A 14710-nucleotide genomic window follows, 5' to 3' on the forward strand; every position below is an offset into this window, starting at 1 on the left:
TTTATAAGAATTCTTTATATATTCTAGACTTTTATGATAAAATATGCACAATATAAAATTTACTATTTTAACCAATTTTAAGTATACAGTTCTATGGCATTAAGTACATTCACACTGTTGTGTAAACCATCACTACCATTCATCTCCAGAACTTTTTCGTCTTCTCTACCTGAAACTCTGTACCCATTAAAATCACTAACTTCCCAATCCCCTTTACCCCCAGTCCCTGGCAACCACTATTCTACGTTTTCTCTATGAATATGACTACTTTAGGAACCTCATATAAGTGGGGTCATATGGTATTTGTCCTTTTGTGTCTGGCTTATTTTACTTGACATAATAATGTCTTCAAGGTTAATCAGTGTTGTAGCATGTATCAAATTTTTCTTCCCTTTTAAGGCTGAATAGCATTTTGTTGTGTATATGTATGTATTTCTTTAATTTTCTTGATGATGTCCTTTGAAGCACAAATGTTTTTAGTTTTGATAAAGTCCAGCGTATCTATTTTTATTCTTGTGCTCATACTTATGGTGTCATGTCTAAGGATCTATTTCTAAATCTGGGGTCACAAAGATTTACCCCAATATTTTCTTCAAAGAGTTTTATAGTTTAGGCTCTTATGTTTAGGTTTTTAATGATGCATTTAGAGTTAATTTTTGTATGTGGTGTAAGGCAGGTCTCCAACTTAACTTTTTGCGTGTGGATACACAGTTGTGCCATACTGTTTGTTGAAAAGACTATTCTCTCCCTTTTGAATGGTCTTGGCATGCTGTTGGAAATCAGTTGATCATAGATATGGGTTTATTTCTGAACTTTCATTTCTTTTCGACTGATTCTTATGTCTGTTCTTTTGCCTGTAGTACACTGTACTGAGTATAGTTGTTTTACACTAAGTTTTAAAATCTTGAAGTGCGAGTCTTCCTATTTTGTTTTTCCTTTTGAAGGTTGTTTTTACTATTCTGGGTCCATTTTAATTATACATGAAGTTTAGAATGAGCTTGTCAATTTCTACAAAGAAGTCAAGTGAGATTCTGACAGGGATTGCCTTTTTAAAAAAATTGTAGATCAATTTGCGGAGTATTGCCATCTTAATGTTGTCTTCTATTTCATGACCATGTAGTGTTTTACCATTGATTTAAGTCTTTAATTTCTTTCAATGATGTTTTGTAGTTTTCAGAGTATAAGTTTTTAACTTCTCTTGTTAAATTTATTCCTAAACATTTTATTCTTTTTGATGGTATTATAAATGGATTGTTTTCTTTATTTTCAGATCATTCTTTGCAAGTGTACAGAAATACAGTTGACTTTTGTATATTGTTCTCACATCCTTCAGCCTTTCTGAACTCATTTACTAGTTCTAATATTTTTAATGGATTTCTTGGGACTTTCTCTATTCAAGATAATGTCTCCAAAGACAATTTTACTTCTTCCTTTTCAGTCTGGCTGCCTTTTATTTCTTTTCTCTTGCTTACTTGCTCTGGCTAGAATCTCCATTACAATGTTAAATGGAAGTGGCAGGAGAGGATTTCCTTCTCTTATTCTGATCTTAGAGCAAAAGCATTCAGTCTTTTACCATTAAGTATGATGTTACCTGTGGGTATTTTGTAGCTTGTTGTGGAAGTTCCCTTTATTAAGAGTTTTTAAAAAAATAAATTATATTCTTTAGAGCAGTTTTAGGTACACAGAAAAATTGAGTGGAAAGTACAGAAATTTCCTATTATGCATCCACACACATGCACAGCCTCCCCCACTGTAAACATCCTGCACCACAGTTGTACATCTGTTACAGTTGATGAACCTACAGTGAGAAGTCATTATCATCTAAAACCCATAGTTTGCATTGGATTTCACTCTTGATGTTGTACATTCTAGGGATTTTGACAAATGTATAATGACATCTATCTATCATTATAGTATCATACAGGTTAGTTTCACTGTGAAACCGTACACCTCAGATTGGTACTTGAACACAATCCCACCTCAGATGGGATTAAAACCCAGTCGTGCCTCAGATGGGACTTGAACCTGCAACCTCTGGCTTAGGTGGGGACTCACACCCTCCCAAGGTGAAACCGCACACGTGGTCTCAGGACTCAATGAAGCTCAGCTTTTTATGTCTCAGCACAGAAGGAATTCAGCGAGAGGCAAAGTGATAGGCAAGAAGTAGATTTATTAATGTAAGATGATGTGAAGTATACAAGCAGGCAGGCAAGAGGGCTCTGCCCTGAGAACTAAGTTGGCTACATTTTTACAATCAAAGGAAAAGTGGGAAAGGAGAGAAGACCACCTTCTTCCTCTTCCTTTGTAAAGATGTTGCAGGAAAATGGGGTGCAAGAGGATGGTCATGTTCCAGGTCTCGGGTGAGTTCCTGGGATGTGCTGCCAAGTGAAGGTCCCTGGCTTCGTGCAGGAAAGAATTCAAGAGTGAGCCATAGTGAAGTGAAAGTAGGTTTATTGAGAGAGATACACATTCCGTAGGCAGAATGGGGTTCATCTCAGAAGGTGAGAGAGCAGCCCTGGTAGCTACACACTCCATAAGGTGTGGGCCACCTCAGAAGTAGAGAGGCCCTGGGGTGTGGGCGTGTTTATTTTTTATGGGCTTGGTAATTTCATAGGCTAATGAGTAAGAGGATTATTCCAACTATTTTGGGGAAGGGGTGGGGATTTCCAGGAATTGAGTCACTGCCTACTTTTTGGCCTTTTATGGTTAGCCTAGGAATTTTCATGATGCCTTGTGGGTGTGTCATTTAGCATGCTAATGTATTACAGTGAGTGTATAATGAGGCTCAAGATTTACTGGAAGTTGAGTCTTCCACCATCTTGGGCCTACTTTGTTCTAACCAGTTTTTGTCGTATCCTCAGTGGCTGTCATTCTTTTAATGGTTGTGCCCTGCCACCCTCCCTCCTGTCTCAAGTGCACTAAAAATCCTCTGTTCCATCTATCCATCCTTCTCCCTGTTCCCGCCCCCAAATCCCTGGCAACCATTGATCTTTTTACTGTCTCCATAGTTTTGTCTTTTCCAGAACGTCATATAGTTGGAATCGTACAGTATGTAACCTTTTCAGGTTGGCTTTTTTGACATAATAATATACAATACATTTAAAGTTCCTTCATGTCTTCTCGTGGCTTGGTAGCTTATTTCTTTTTAGAGCTGAATATTATTCCATTGATTGGATGTAACACAGTTAGTTTATCCAATTCACCTTTTGAAGGATATCTTGGTTGCTTCCAACTTTTGACAATTATGGTGAAAAAGCTACTTATGAAGGTGTTTATATAAATAAAAATATTTAAAACTATCTGTGTGCAGTTTTTTGAGTGGATTTTATTTTCAACTTATTTGGGTAAATATCACGGAGTGTGATTGCTGGATCATGTGGTACGAGTTTGGTTAATTTTGTAAGATACTGCCAAAAGTGGCTGGACCATTTTGCATTTTTTTGAGCAGTGAATGAGAGTTCCTGTTTCTCCACATCCTTACCAGCATTTTGTGTTGTCCGTGTTCTGCATTTTGTCCATTGTAATAGGTATATAGTGTTATCTTATTTTTTTAATTTCCAATTCCCTAATGACATATGATGTGGAGCATCTTTTCATATGCTCATTTTCCATTTGCATATCTTTGGTAAAATGTCTTCAGATCTTTTGCCTGCTTTTAATCATGTTGTTTATATTATTATTGTTGAATTTGGGTTTTTTATATATTTTAGATAATAGTTCTTTATTAGATATGTCTTTTGCAAGTATTTTCTCGCAGTCTGTAGCAGAAAGACATGTCTTTCATTCTTTTGAAGTTTGCTAGTATTTTATTAAGGACTTTTACACCTGTATTCATAAGTGATGTTGGTCTTTTTGTGGTATCTTTTCTGGTTTGGTACGATACTGTTCTCATTGAATGAGGTGGGATGTGTTTCCTCCTTTTTTATTAGAAGAGTTTGTGAAAAATTGGTGTTAATGCTTTTTTTTTTTGAATGTTTGGTGTCATTTGGCAGTGAAACCATCTGGACCTTTGCTTTTCTTTGTGGGTAGTTTTTTGATTACCAATTCAGTCTTTTCAGTTATAGGTCTATTTACCTTGTCTCTTTTATTCTTGTGTCAGCTTCAGTAGTTTGTGTGTGTTTAGGAATTTGTCCATTTCATTTAGGTTATCTAATTTGTTGGCATACAGTTGTTCATGATATTTCTTTATAATCCTTTTGTTTCTTTAAGGTAAGTAGTAACATCCCCTCTTTAATTTCTCATTCTAGTAATTTGAGTCTTGTCTCCTTTTTTTTCTTGGTCTATCTAGCCTAAGTTTCTTTTTCAGTTTTATTCATCTTTTCAAAGAACTTATTTTGGTTTCGTTGATTTTTCTCTATTGATTTCTATTCCCTGTTTCATTAATTTCTACTCTAATCTTTATTACTTCCTTCCCTCTGCTTCCTTTACGAAGTTTTTTTTCTTCTTTTAGTGTCTTATGGTAAAGGAAAATACAATTAATAATGTGATTTTATTTTTAGTAGAAGATGGAACTTAAATTTTCTTCTAAGAGAAAAACCTTGAACAATTACAGTCGGAAATATTTTGATTACAAACTGCTCTTTTCACAAATGCTGTTTCAGAATGGATTAGTGTGTCAAAAGAGAGTGATTTTGGGGCTTCCCTGGTGGCGCAGTGGTTGAGAGTCCACCTGCCGATTCAGGGGACACGGATTCGTGCCCCGGTCCGGGAAGATCCCACATGCCGTGGAGTGGCTGGGTCTGTGAGCGGTGGCCGCTGAGCCTGTGCGTCCGGAGCCTGTGCTCCGCAGCGGGAGAGGCCACAACAGTGAGAGGCCCGCATACCACAAAAAAAAAAAAGAAAAGAGAGTGATTTTAATCAGAAAACGTTTTTTTTTGGTTTTTTACATGAATTTTTTTAAACATCTTTATTGGAGTATAATTACTTTACAATGGTATGTTAGTTTCTGCTTTATAACAAAGTGAATCAGTTATACATATACATATGTTCCCATATCTCTTCCCTCTTGCATCTGCCTCCCTCCCACCCTCCCTATCCCACCCCTCTAGGTGGTCACAAAGCACCAAGCTGATCTCCCTGTGCTATGCGGCTGCTTCCCACTAGCTATCTATTTTACGTTTGGTAGTGTATATATGTCCATGCCACTCAGAAAACTCTTTTTTAACCAAAGCAATATTATTTTTAAAAAATTATTGGAGTATAGTTGATAGAAAGCTCTTATATTTTAACGTGAGTAAAGTACTTCCAATACTGCCGTACTATATAGATTGAAAAATAGGTTCATGGAATCGTAGGTATTGGTGTTCTATTTGATAATGCACCAAAGAGATAAATAATGTTTTTATTTCTTCTCTTTTAAGATAAAGTCAGTGGTTCTGGAAATAACTCTGATATGATGGAAAACAGCAAGGAAGAGGTAAGAATAATTTAAAGCATTTAAAAGATATTTATTAATTAATGCTAATCAACTAGAGTATGTCATCAGGTTGCTTTTATTTAATACATGCATGTGTTTGAGTTTATTTACTGTTATACCCAAGTATTATTACAGTACTTCATTATGGGTCATTGTCCACTTTTTGATGGTGTTCATTGTTTTTGTTTTTGTTGTAGTTTGCTTCAGCTGTATAGCTAAAGTCAGACAACTGAAGGCTTGCTAACAGATAGGTATTTGAGTGTTATTATATTGCAACAGTGTTGCCCAAGGTGGTTGTTATGGGCATAACCCCATGGTTCTGAGATCTCTCAAAACTGAATATTTTAGAGTCTCTTAAGCAGTATAATTGGAACCCATCCAGAGGTCCTTCACCTGATACCCCAGCCTACACTACGGTTTTAGGATTCTTCCCACCTAGTGTAAAAAATTGAATCCAATAAAATATACTGATTATATTGGCAAAACCAAGGTAAATTTAGTATCTCAAAGGAAATCGTAGAAGGTACTCTGTGCCATATGTTAGGATAGAGAAAATGACACATGTTTAGATCCTTAAAACTCTCTGCCTCTGTTGGGATCTGATTACCTCTACACCTTTGTTTTGTCTTTGTTGGCTTAGACCAAGATCATGATATAGCAGTGTATCATCTTCTGTACCTCAAAATTCAACAGTAACAATTTAATGAAAAAATTAATCTTAAATCAAGGAAACTTGAGAGTAAATTAGAATTAGTTTTTGAAGTTCTTTTTAGAAAAATATTTTAGGCATAAAAATTATATCTCATTCTATCACTATATTAGAGATCTTGGTATAGGGAAACAGTTAATTGTAGGGATGTTTCTCTGAGAGTTTTACTCACCTTTGTATTTATTTCTCGCATTTAGGGAGCTAGCTCTTCAGAAAAATCCAAATCATCAGGATCATCACGATCAAAGAGGTTGGTTGATGTTGAAGGGAAAAAAGTTACTTTCTTTTTCAGGTTGTTTTATTTTCTTTTTCTTAGAATAATCTTTTTTTTCTAAACTTAAAGCACTCTGTTCTCAGTAAACTATTTTATACAAACATATATGTCTTTAAAAGGGCAGTATAGTATAATGAGTCTCTTGTATCCATCACTTGACTTTTAATTTTAATTTAAAATTTCCCAGGAGGGGATTTATTATATATATTAGTGGCCCTGGCAATATGTAGATAATTTCTGTCAGATAATATATGAGCTTTAAAAACAAGGAGAAAAGGGGAAATGAAATGTTGAATGCCTCATGAGGCAATATGAGTTTTTTAGGGTTATATGAAATTGTCTAGGATGGGGACTGGTAGCCATCATAGTTATGAGGAAGTTATAAGAAGATCAAATAGTGGTTAAAATACTTGTCTGTGTTAAATTGTCAAAGTGAATTGTATGTAACAACTGAAACTACTTCAAAGCATAATGTAATGCATAATATAAATGTGAAGTGTAGTTTGTATTAGAAGTTTGCAGTTTATTCTATTGGACTTATACTTTTTTGGACCAGTGGAAATGTCTCTTAATAATCACAGCTTGCTTGTTATTAACTTATTCCCTAAGGTAGTGATTCTTAAATAGGAGTTTCCTTCAAAATCTTCCTCATAGCTTTTTCAGAATGCACATGCTCTGATCCTTCCCAAGACCTACTAAGTCATAATATTCAGTTATATGGTACAGAGATGTATGCTTCCCTAGGTGATTCTGATATGTATCCCTGGTTAAGAGCCACTGCTTAATCTAAACATGTTATTTATGTTACTTGGGTGTTTTTCCAATAGCAGAAATGTCCATAATTCTGTGGACTTAATTCTCTCATAGGAAACCTTCAATTGTAACAAAGTATGTAGAATCTGATGATGAAAAACCTTTGGATGAAACTGTAAATGAAGATGCTTCTAATGAAAATTCAGAAAATGATATTACTATGCAAAGCTTGCCAAAAGGTAAAGTGTATTAATTTTTCATATGAAGTTAAAGTTGAAATGCATTTTTAAATGTCATTATTATAAAATTGGAACTTGATTACTTTAAGCTGTGTGTGAAGGGCCAAATCTAATATTTTGATAGTGACGGTCTGGAAATGTATTAGTATGATAATGTGTGTTATTGACGTTCAAAATTTAGAATATTCAGTCAGGTTTGATAAGAAAAAGACTTATTTCCTCTTTCCATTGGGTTTTAGAAAAGGGATTTTACTTTCCAAATTATACTTGAATGTGGAAGTTGGTTTAAAAGTTTAGTATATTAAGTTTTGGTTCAGTAAATTTTAATGTGCTTGCTTTATAGAAAAACGTAATGAATACTCTGAAAACTTCTTAAAAAAACATTTACAGTCTAGTTTAGTCTTACTGCATTCTTAAATTCCCTAAGATGCAAAGCTGAAGTTACCTATTAAATTTGACTTAGGTATATTTCTTGTAATTATCTTTTTAAAAACGCCTTGTTACATTTCCTCTCAACTGTTGCATTTCTAACCTTAAAAGTGCATTGATTAGATTGGGGCCTGGGCAGGGGTGGGGAGGGGGGAAGCCAAATGAAAATCTTGGACTTTTCATAACCCAAGTCTGAGAGCAGTGTGATTACATGATGAGAGAATGACAAGGGTCTTGGTAATTTCATAGTGTTTCAGAAATCAACAGTTTAGATTTTTTTCTTTATTGAATAATATGTTTAAAGGCTCTTACCAGATTTTTCAAATTTATTCTCACAGATCATTTATAGCAGTGTTTACTACTTTTTTCTCTGTCTCTACTTATGTTTATGTGACACATTTTTGATTATGGAAATTTAAAAAAATGATGAGTTAGGAGAATAATACATTGCTTTACTAGGACAAATTGGGAGTTATAATAGATGAGAAATGAAATGAATGAGAGAAAGAAGAGAGATAGAAGGAAAATTTATGGGCCTATCATTTACTTGGCTTTGAAAATCATCTGTGACAATTTTATGTAATGGTTTTGGTGGCCTACGGCAGAAACAACTAACATGGGAGTCTGAGTCCCATAGGCAGTGACTCACTTTGGATTATTACATTCTCAGTGGTTGTCACTGGGAGTCCTTATGATGGCCACTGGGTGAGCTAAGAACTAGGAATTCCAGTCTTTCTTTTAGTGATATTGTGGAAGAGAGTTAGTATGGGATGTTACGAACCTGAACTAAGCGTAATTCTCTCCCACCAAACCAAAAATAGACCTGTTTCATAAGGTTAAATTTGATTGATTATAATTATTGTTATAATACTATATTGAGTATGTATAAGTACCAGACTCTTAAAAAATTAACTTATTTAATCCTCAAAACAATGCTGTAAGGTAGTTACTGTTTCTACTTGTGAGATGAAGGAACAAATTCAGAGCTCAAGGAACTTTTTCAGCTTTAAATTGAGAAGCTAAGATTTGAACCTAGGTCTGCCTGAATCCAAAGCTAGTGAGTGCTCTTTCCACTCTGCTGCTTTGCTTCCATTTAGAGAAGAAGCTTCAGAAAGAAATCTGGTTTTTTTTGGTTAACTATAAATCTTTAGCTTTTTTCAAATGCCAGGGCTTCTCTGAGAGTATATATGTGAAATGGTTGTTGTGAATAAAGGTTTTTTCTGTGTGTGGAGATTATTTATATTTACCAGTTTGTAAAAACTCAATCCTCTGTGCCCTATTTCCCCCCTTTTTTCAGAGACTCAGAAATTCATTTAAGTAGGTGCTATACCTTGCTAAAACTTGCTCGCTAAATAACATAGACCCATGTTTCAGGGAGACAGCCCCTGACAACTACCAGATTTTACAGTTGGCCCTCCGTATCCGTGGGTTCCGCATCTGCATATTCAGTCAACTGCAGATCAGAAATATTTGGGGAAAAAAATTCTGGAAAGTTCCAAAATGCAAAACTTGAGTTTGTCATTGGCCAGCAACTATTAACATAGTGTTTACATTGTATTAGGTATTATAAGTAATCTAGAGATGATTTAAAGTATACAGGACGATGTACGTAGGTTATATGCAAATACTATGCCATTTTATTTAAGGGACTTGAGCATCCACGGATTTTGGTAGCCAAGGGGTCCTGGAACAAATCTCCCATGGATACCGAGGGATGACTGTACTTTCTTAGTTGTTGTCAGTAAGGCCCAATTACTAAGCCCAGCAATGTAGGTAAATGTGAGACCTGGACCCTTTTTACTATGCCCCTGCTTTATTTGCTCTTGAGAGATTAAAATGAAAACTTAAATTAGCACCCTCTCTCCTCAGTTCACATGTTTTATAGCTAACAAAGTACATTCTTTCTAAAAGATTTCCATAGGGACCAACAATTGATCTCATTCTGCAATTTATTGTCATAGCACTTGAGCTTAATTAAGTATCTTAAGGCAGTCTTTGTTTAAAACTCTTTAAAGACTTTGCAGGGTACTGAAACTTTGATGTATTATTTGGGAAATGCCACAGAATAGGTATAGCAGTAATAGCAGAATTAACTTCTCACATTGTCCCCCACTATCCTCCCCCAAATCAATATAAAACAACCCCTTAAAAATCTTTTTCTGCATTTATGATTTGGCTTATGAGAAGAATAGGATGTCTTTTTAAAATTTTCTCTTCTGATCCTTTTATTTTTTAAACTGTGGAACTTAGCATGGATGTTCATATTCAGAACAGCTTTTGTGATAGGCAGTATAAAATTCAGAACTGGGCTAAGGCTTTCTACTTTATTCACACATTTCTGTTATGAATCAATACATAATACTGCCCCTCCATTTTTATGAACTATATTCCAACAAGGAATCTGTTGACACCTGGCCCTTTTACTATTTCCCTGTTTTATTTATTCTTGAGAGGTCCTTATACAAATATTGAAAGCTTGAAAGAAACAAAACTATGTACCAGCAATGTTGGCTTTATCTGAACTGAAGTCTTGTACTTCACTTGCACATTTAATATGTGTAATGGTTTTTTAAATGAAATCATTCTAGGTACAGTGATTGTACAACCAGAGCCAGTGCTGAATGAAGACAAAGATGATTTTAAAGGGCCTGAATTTAGAAGCAGAAGTAAAATGAAAACTGAAAATCTCAAAAAACGCGGAGGTAAATACAAGTGAAAATGAAAACATGAGTTTAAAGTGCTGTTTATGACCATATTGGAAAATCTGATGTGCTTACTAAAAATACCTCCACTTTTCTGCCCATTGTTTTTTAAAAGCACTACTTAAAAATAACTTCTGTTTCTTTCTGAGCTCTGAAGCAGAAAAGGTTAAACACCATTTATCAAAATGCCTTTGCCTTCAGTGGCTATTAAGTTATCTCAAGAAGCTTACTATTTCCTTCTTACACATGTTAGTTCTGTAATGCTTATATGCCAGAATACCATGTGTTCCCTCTCACCCCGAAGGAATTTTAGATTTGGATAAAATCTTGCCTGTGGCCTTCAGGTAACTTTATACATATCTAAAACATTGTTTCACAGAGTGATGGACATCTGCATTAGTGTCACCTGGGGTGCTTATTAAAAATGCAAGTCCCTTGATTCCACTCATAACAATTTAGAATTTCTGAGGATGATGTCAAGACTGTGCCCCAGTTTGTTCTTATGTGCGTTCAGGTCAGAGATCTATTGATCTAAGGATATCAGTGCAGAGATGAGTAGGAAGGAGACGGGAACTAGAGCTAGTAACCTTCCCTCCATCTGTCTGAGCCGCCTTTCCCTTTGTCTGTCTACCCTCACTTATACACACAACCATTGGCTAATCATCTGTAGAAAGTTAGCATAAGGAGGATTCATTTAAAAATTTACGACAGTGGAGTATGTGTCCCACTTGTTTGTGTGTGAGTTTAAAATAGTACCTGTATGTATTTTTTGGGCAGATTAACAGAGTCAGAATCTATTACTATAGGAAGAATGAATCTCTAAAAGTAGAACATGACACTAAGTTTCTAAATAGAAGTATAATGGAAGCGTGTCTTTTAAATATTTATCATGTAAATTGTGAAATTATAGCATAGTTCTTATCTTGGTGAAGTTTTGTGTAGATTTTAATTTCAGTGCTATGTGATATCTTGATGGTACTAGTAAAATATATCTGTATTTATAGTATATACACACATATATGTGTATATACACATATATGTATATATATATATGTGTGTGTATATGTGTGTATGTGTGTGTGTGTATATATATATATATATATATATATATATATAATCGGTTTTCAGATTCAATAATTCATTAGATTGTTAGAGAAACTCAAGGAAATGTTGTTTAGTCTTTTGTCCACAAGGGGGTGTTCTACTCCTCTCAAGCATAAGGAAGATTCATTGAGAATCTAATTCATAGTAGGGAAACTGCCATTGCAACAACAGAGCTCACCAAAGCTAAGTAGTATTTAAAATAAGAGAATCTGCAAGTAGAAGGTGATGATAAGGACCAGTAGTAAGAGTTTCTTTCTTTTTATTTCTGATTATGGGTCCTCTAGGAAAGGCAGATAACTAAGTGTATTGTGTCAAAATTAATATCTAATTGGTGTCTTTTGGGGAGGGACTCTGGAGCAGTCAGTGTCTCAAATGTGGATAACAGCTAAAAGGAGAATAAAAAAGAACCACAGTCATTGGAGAGGGTGTTTTTAGTGACACTTTACTATGCTGCTGGTATTTGGTCTGAGCTGATATGTCTCTGGAACATTTTATTGAGTGTTCTGTGTAAGAATGTTTATATTGTGCTTAAGGGAAAATGTATGTTTATAGCCATATAATAGCACTTAAAATCTTTCATGTTAATTTTTGTCTTAATGATTTGCTACGTCTTTAAGCTATCGGAAATCACACAGGAAATTTAACTATGTTTACTCATATACACATGTATGAATAAACTAGTGATCTGAGGTACTGAATTGCTAGTTAATATTCAAACTTCCTAGGAAAGTTAGTTCTAAAATTGAAGTCTAATCTAGGAAACTGTCAAGAAGGTAAACTTTATACATAAAATAATCTTACAATGATTTGAAACAAAATTAAACACAAAGATATTGATCATTTCAGGAGCCATTGTTTTTTAAATACTGTAGCCTATTTTGATATCCTTTCCCTAGTTTAATTATTAGAAAACATATTTTACACCTAATTTTTCTATATGGCAGAATAATTTTGTTCTTTCTTTAAAACTGATAAAATGTATTGAGGTCAGAATTGAAAATGCCTCTTTTCCATTTATACACTATGTATATTATAATCATGAAGATATTTCATAACTAAAAATAAAAATTAATACATGCATAGAAACAAGTATGTATACTAAAGTAACACTTGAGCATTTTACAATATTTGTTTGAGATCTCACTTAAATAAGATCTCACTTAAACTAATTGGTTTAGTCCTACTCTCATCTATTTATCCTTCCTTTCACACCTCGGCTTGTGATTATTTGACGTTTGTATGCATGTGTGGTGTTTCCATGCATGTTTTTATATTTTTCTTTACATATTTTTATTCTTACAGCATTTATTTTTCATTTAAAAGTATACAAAGTAGTATCTTGTATATATCCTTTTGTAGAACTTCTCATCCAATATTGATTTTGACATGTATTCATATCAGTAAATGTACAATCTAGTTTTTTATTTTTCGCTCTTCTGTAGCATTTAGTTGTATGAGTAAACCACTATCCATTTCCCAAATGTGAAATTATTTCTAATTTTCGTTTTCAAATTTTTCCAATTTGCTAATTAACACTGCAATGAATATCCTTTATAAGAGTCATTGTGCACATATGGGAGAAAGTCTCCAATGGATCACCTAGTTTTTTAAAATTCTTGAGTGATATATGTGCGAAAGCACATAGAAGATACTTAATATTATCTAACAGTGGATGAACATTCAAAGTCTAGCTTTTTGTTACCTTGTTTATATGAATGCAATCATTATTTGACATGAAAAAACACACTGTATATTTATGTTAAAAGAAATACAGAATATATGAATACTCAAGATCAAAACTAATGGAGGAGAATATGATTTAAAGGAAAATATTAGCAGCTTATATAGTAGGTCTTCACATTCTCTATATTTTCTGGAAAAGTATCATGGTGCCCTTATACCTTGGTTAAACTTTAACTTCTTCAGTATATGTATGACTGATTCACTTTGTTATAAAGCAGAAACTAATAAAAAAAACTTTAACTTCTTCAAATAAAAATATTTGTGATAATGCTTGGGTCCATGGTGCTTTGGACCTTAAAACTAAGAAAAACACAAAATAGAAAATTAAAAGGTGAGAAATAATGTATTTGTTGTTTTGTCTTTTATTTAGGGATAGAGACAGTTTTTTTTTTCTTTTTTTAAGTCATTCACTTTTTTTTTTTTTTTTTTTGGTGAATGCAGGCATTTTCACTGGCCTCTTTTGAATCATAGTCTACCATCTTATTTGGATCAAGGTCTTGGTTGCACATCAGAGTCACCTGTAAAACTGAAAAAAGAAAAAGAAGTGTCCAGGAGATCCCCATTCAGTGGATTAGGGGTGGGAATGTCTGTCCCTGTTTTTAAAAGTTTCTTTGGCTGATTCTGATGTTCAGCTCAGATTTTGAAGCACCATGCAGAACTAGGGACAAGAGTGAGGCAGGAGAGGTCCCCTTTATTCTTGTGTAGGTTATCTTCCGTCTGTTTTTCTGCAGAAACTGTGGAATGGGGCTCTGTCAAAACGCAGCCATTCTGAAGTTTTGCTGTCAAGATAGATATACCTGCAAATCTTATTTGTCCTTATTTGGAAATAATAGACAGTGCTGATATGGAATAGACATAGAAAAAAAGGCAGGTTAATGGGGATTGTGGATAGTATTGAAGGGAATCTTAGGAAGGAAATTGGTAATATAAAGTTAGCAGGTTTTCACATAATATTGAAAGGATCTGTGTAGACAATTCCATTTTGAGAATAAAAACTTTATGGCATATCTAACTTAAGTACAGGGTTACAAAAGAATCTATTCCATATCTTTCACTTCCCCATTCTTTAAGAACTGATCCTGAATTTCTTTGTGAAGCAGTAGCAAAATGAAAAAGAGCTCTTGACCCCTATTTTTAGAACTTCTTTTATGGCGTCTCTTCATGTTATATCAAGTTGTTGTAAGAAACAGGGTTTGTATCTGTAAAAGGGAGCAAGTTAGCTCTGCAGTTTGTCAAGGTTGTCATGTTTTTAGTAAGTCCGTAAAATTATTAACCTTTGTATTTGTGTCCAAAATGTCATTTTCCCAAGGATTATGAGGTATTTAATTTTCAATTCGAATA

At 34.1% G+C, this 14710-nt stretch overlaps 1 protein-coding gene across 6 annotated transcripts in view; it reads left to right on the forward strand.

Annotated features, from left to right (window-relative positions):
- The window catches only part of ATRX (ATRX chromatin remodeler), a 236528-nt gene that overhangs the window by 69069 nt on the left and 152749 nt on the right, over nt 1-14710 (forward strand). For 4 of the 6 annotated variants that reach the window (XM_060088120.1, XM_060088116.1, XM_060088118.1 and 1 more), the window contains 4 exons: nt 5361-5416; nt 6323-6375; nt 7267-7391; nt 10409-10522. In XM_060088120.1, the coding sequence (XP_059944103.1) occupies nt 5361-5416; nt 6323-6375; nt 7267-7391; nt 10409-10522 (348 nt within the window). The remainder of the gene's footprint in view (nt 1-5360; nt 5417-6322; nt 6376-7266; nt 7392-10408; nt 10523-14710) is intronic. The other 2 variants (XM_060088119.1, XM_060088121.1) reach the window with 1 other exon arrangement.

The sequence above is a fragment of the Mesoplodon densirostris genome, chromosome X (genome assembly GCF_025265405.1).
Source record: "Mesoplodon densirostris isolate mMesDen1 chromosome X, mMesDen1 primary haplotype, whole genome shotgun sequence".
In the NCBI taxonomy this organism is placed as follows: Eukaryota; Metazoa; Chordata; class Mammalia; order Artiodactyla; family Ziphiidae; genus Mesoplodon; species Mesoplodon densirostris.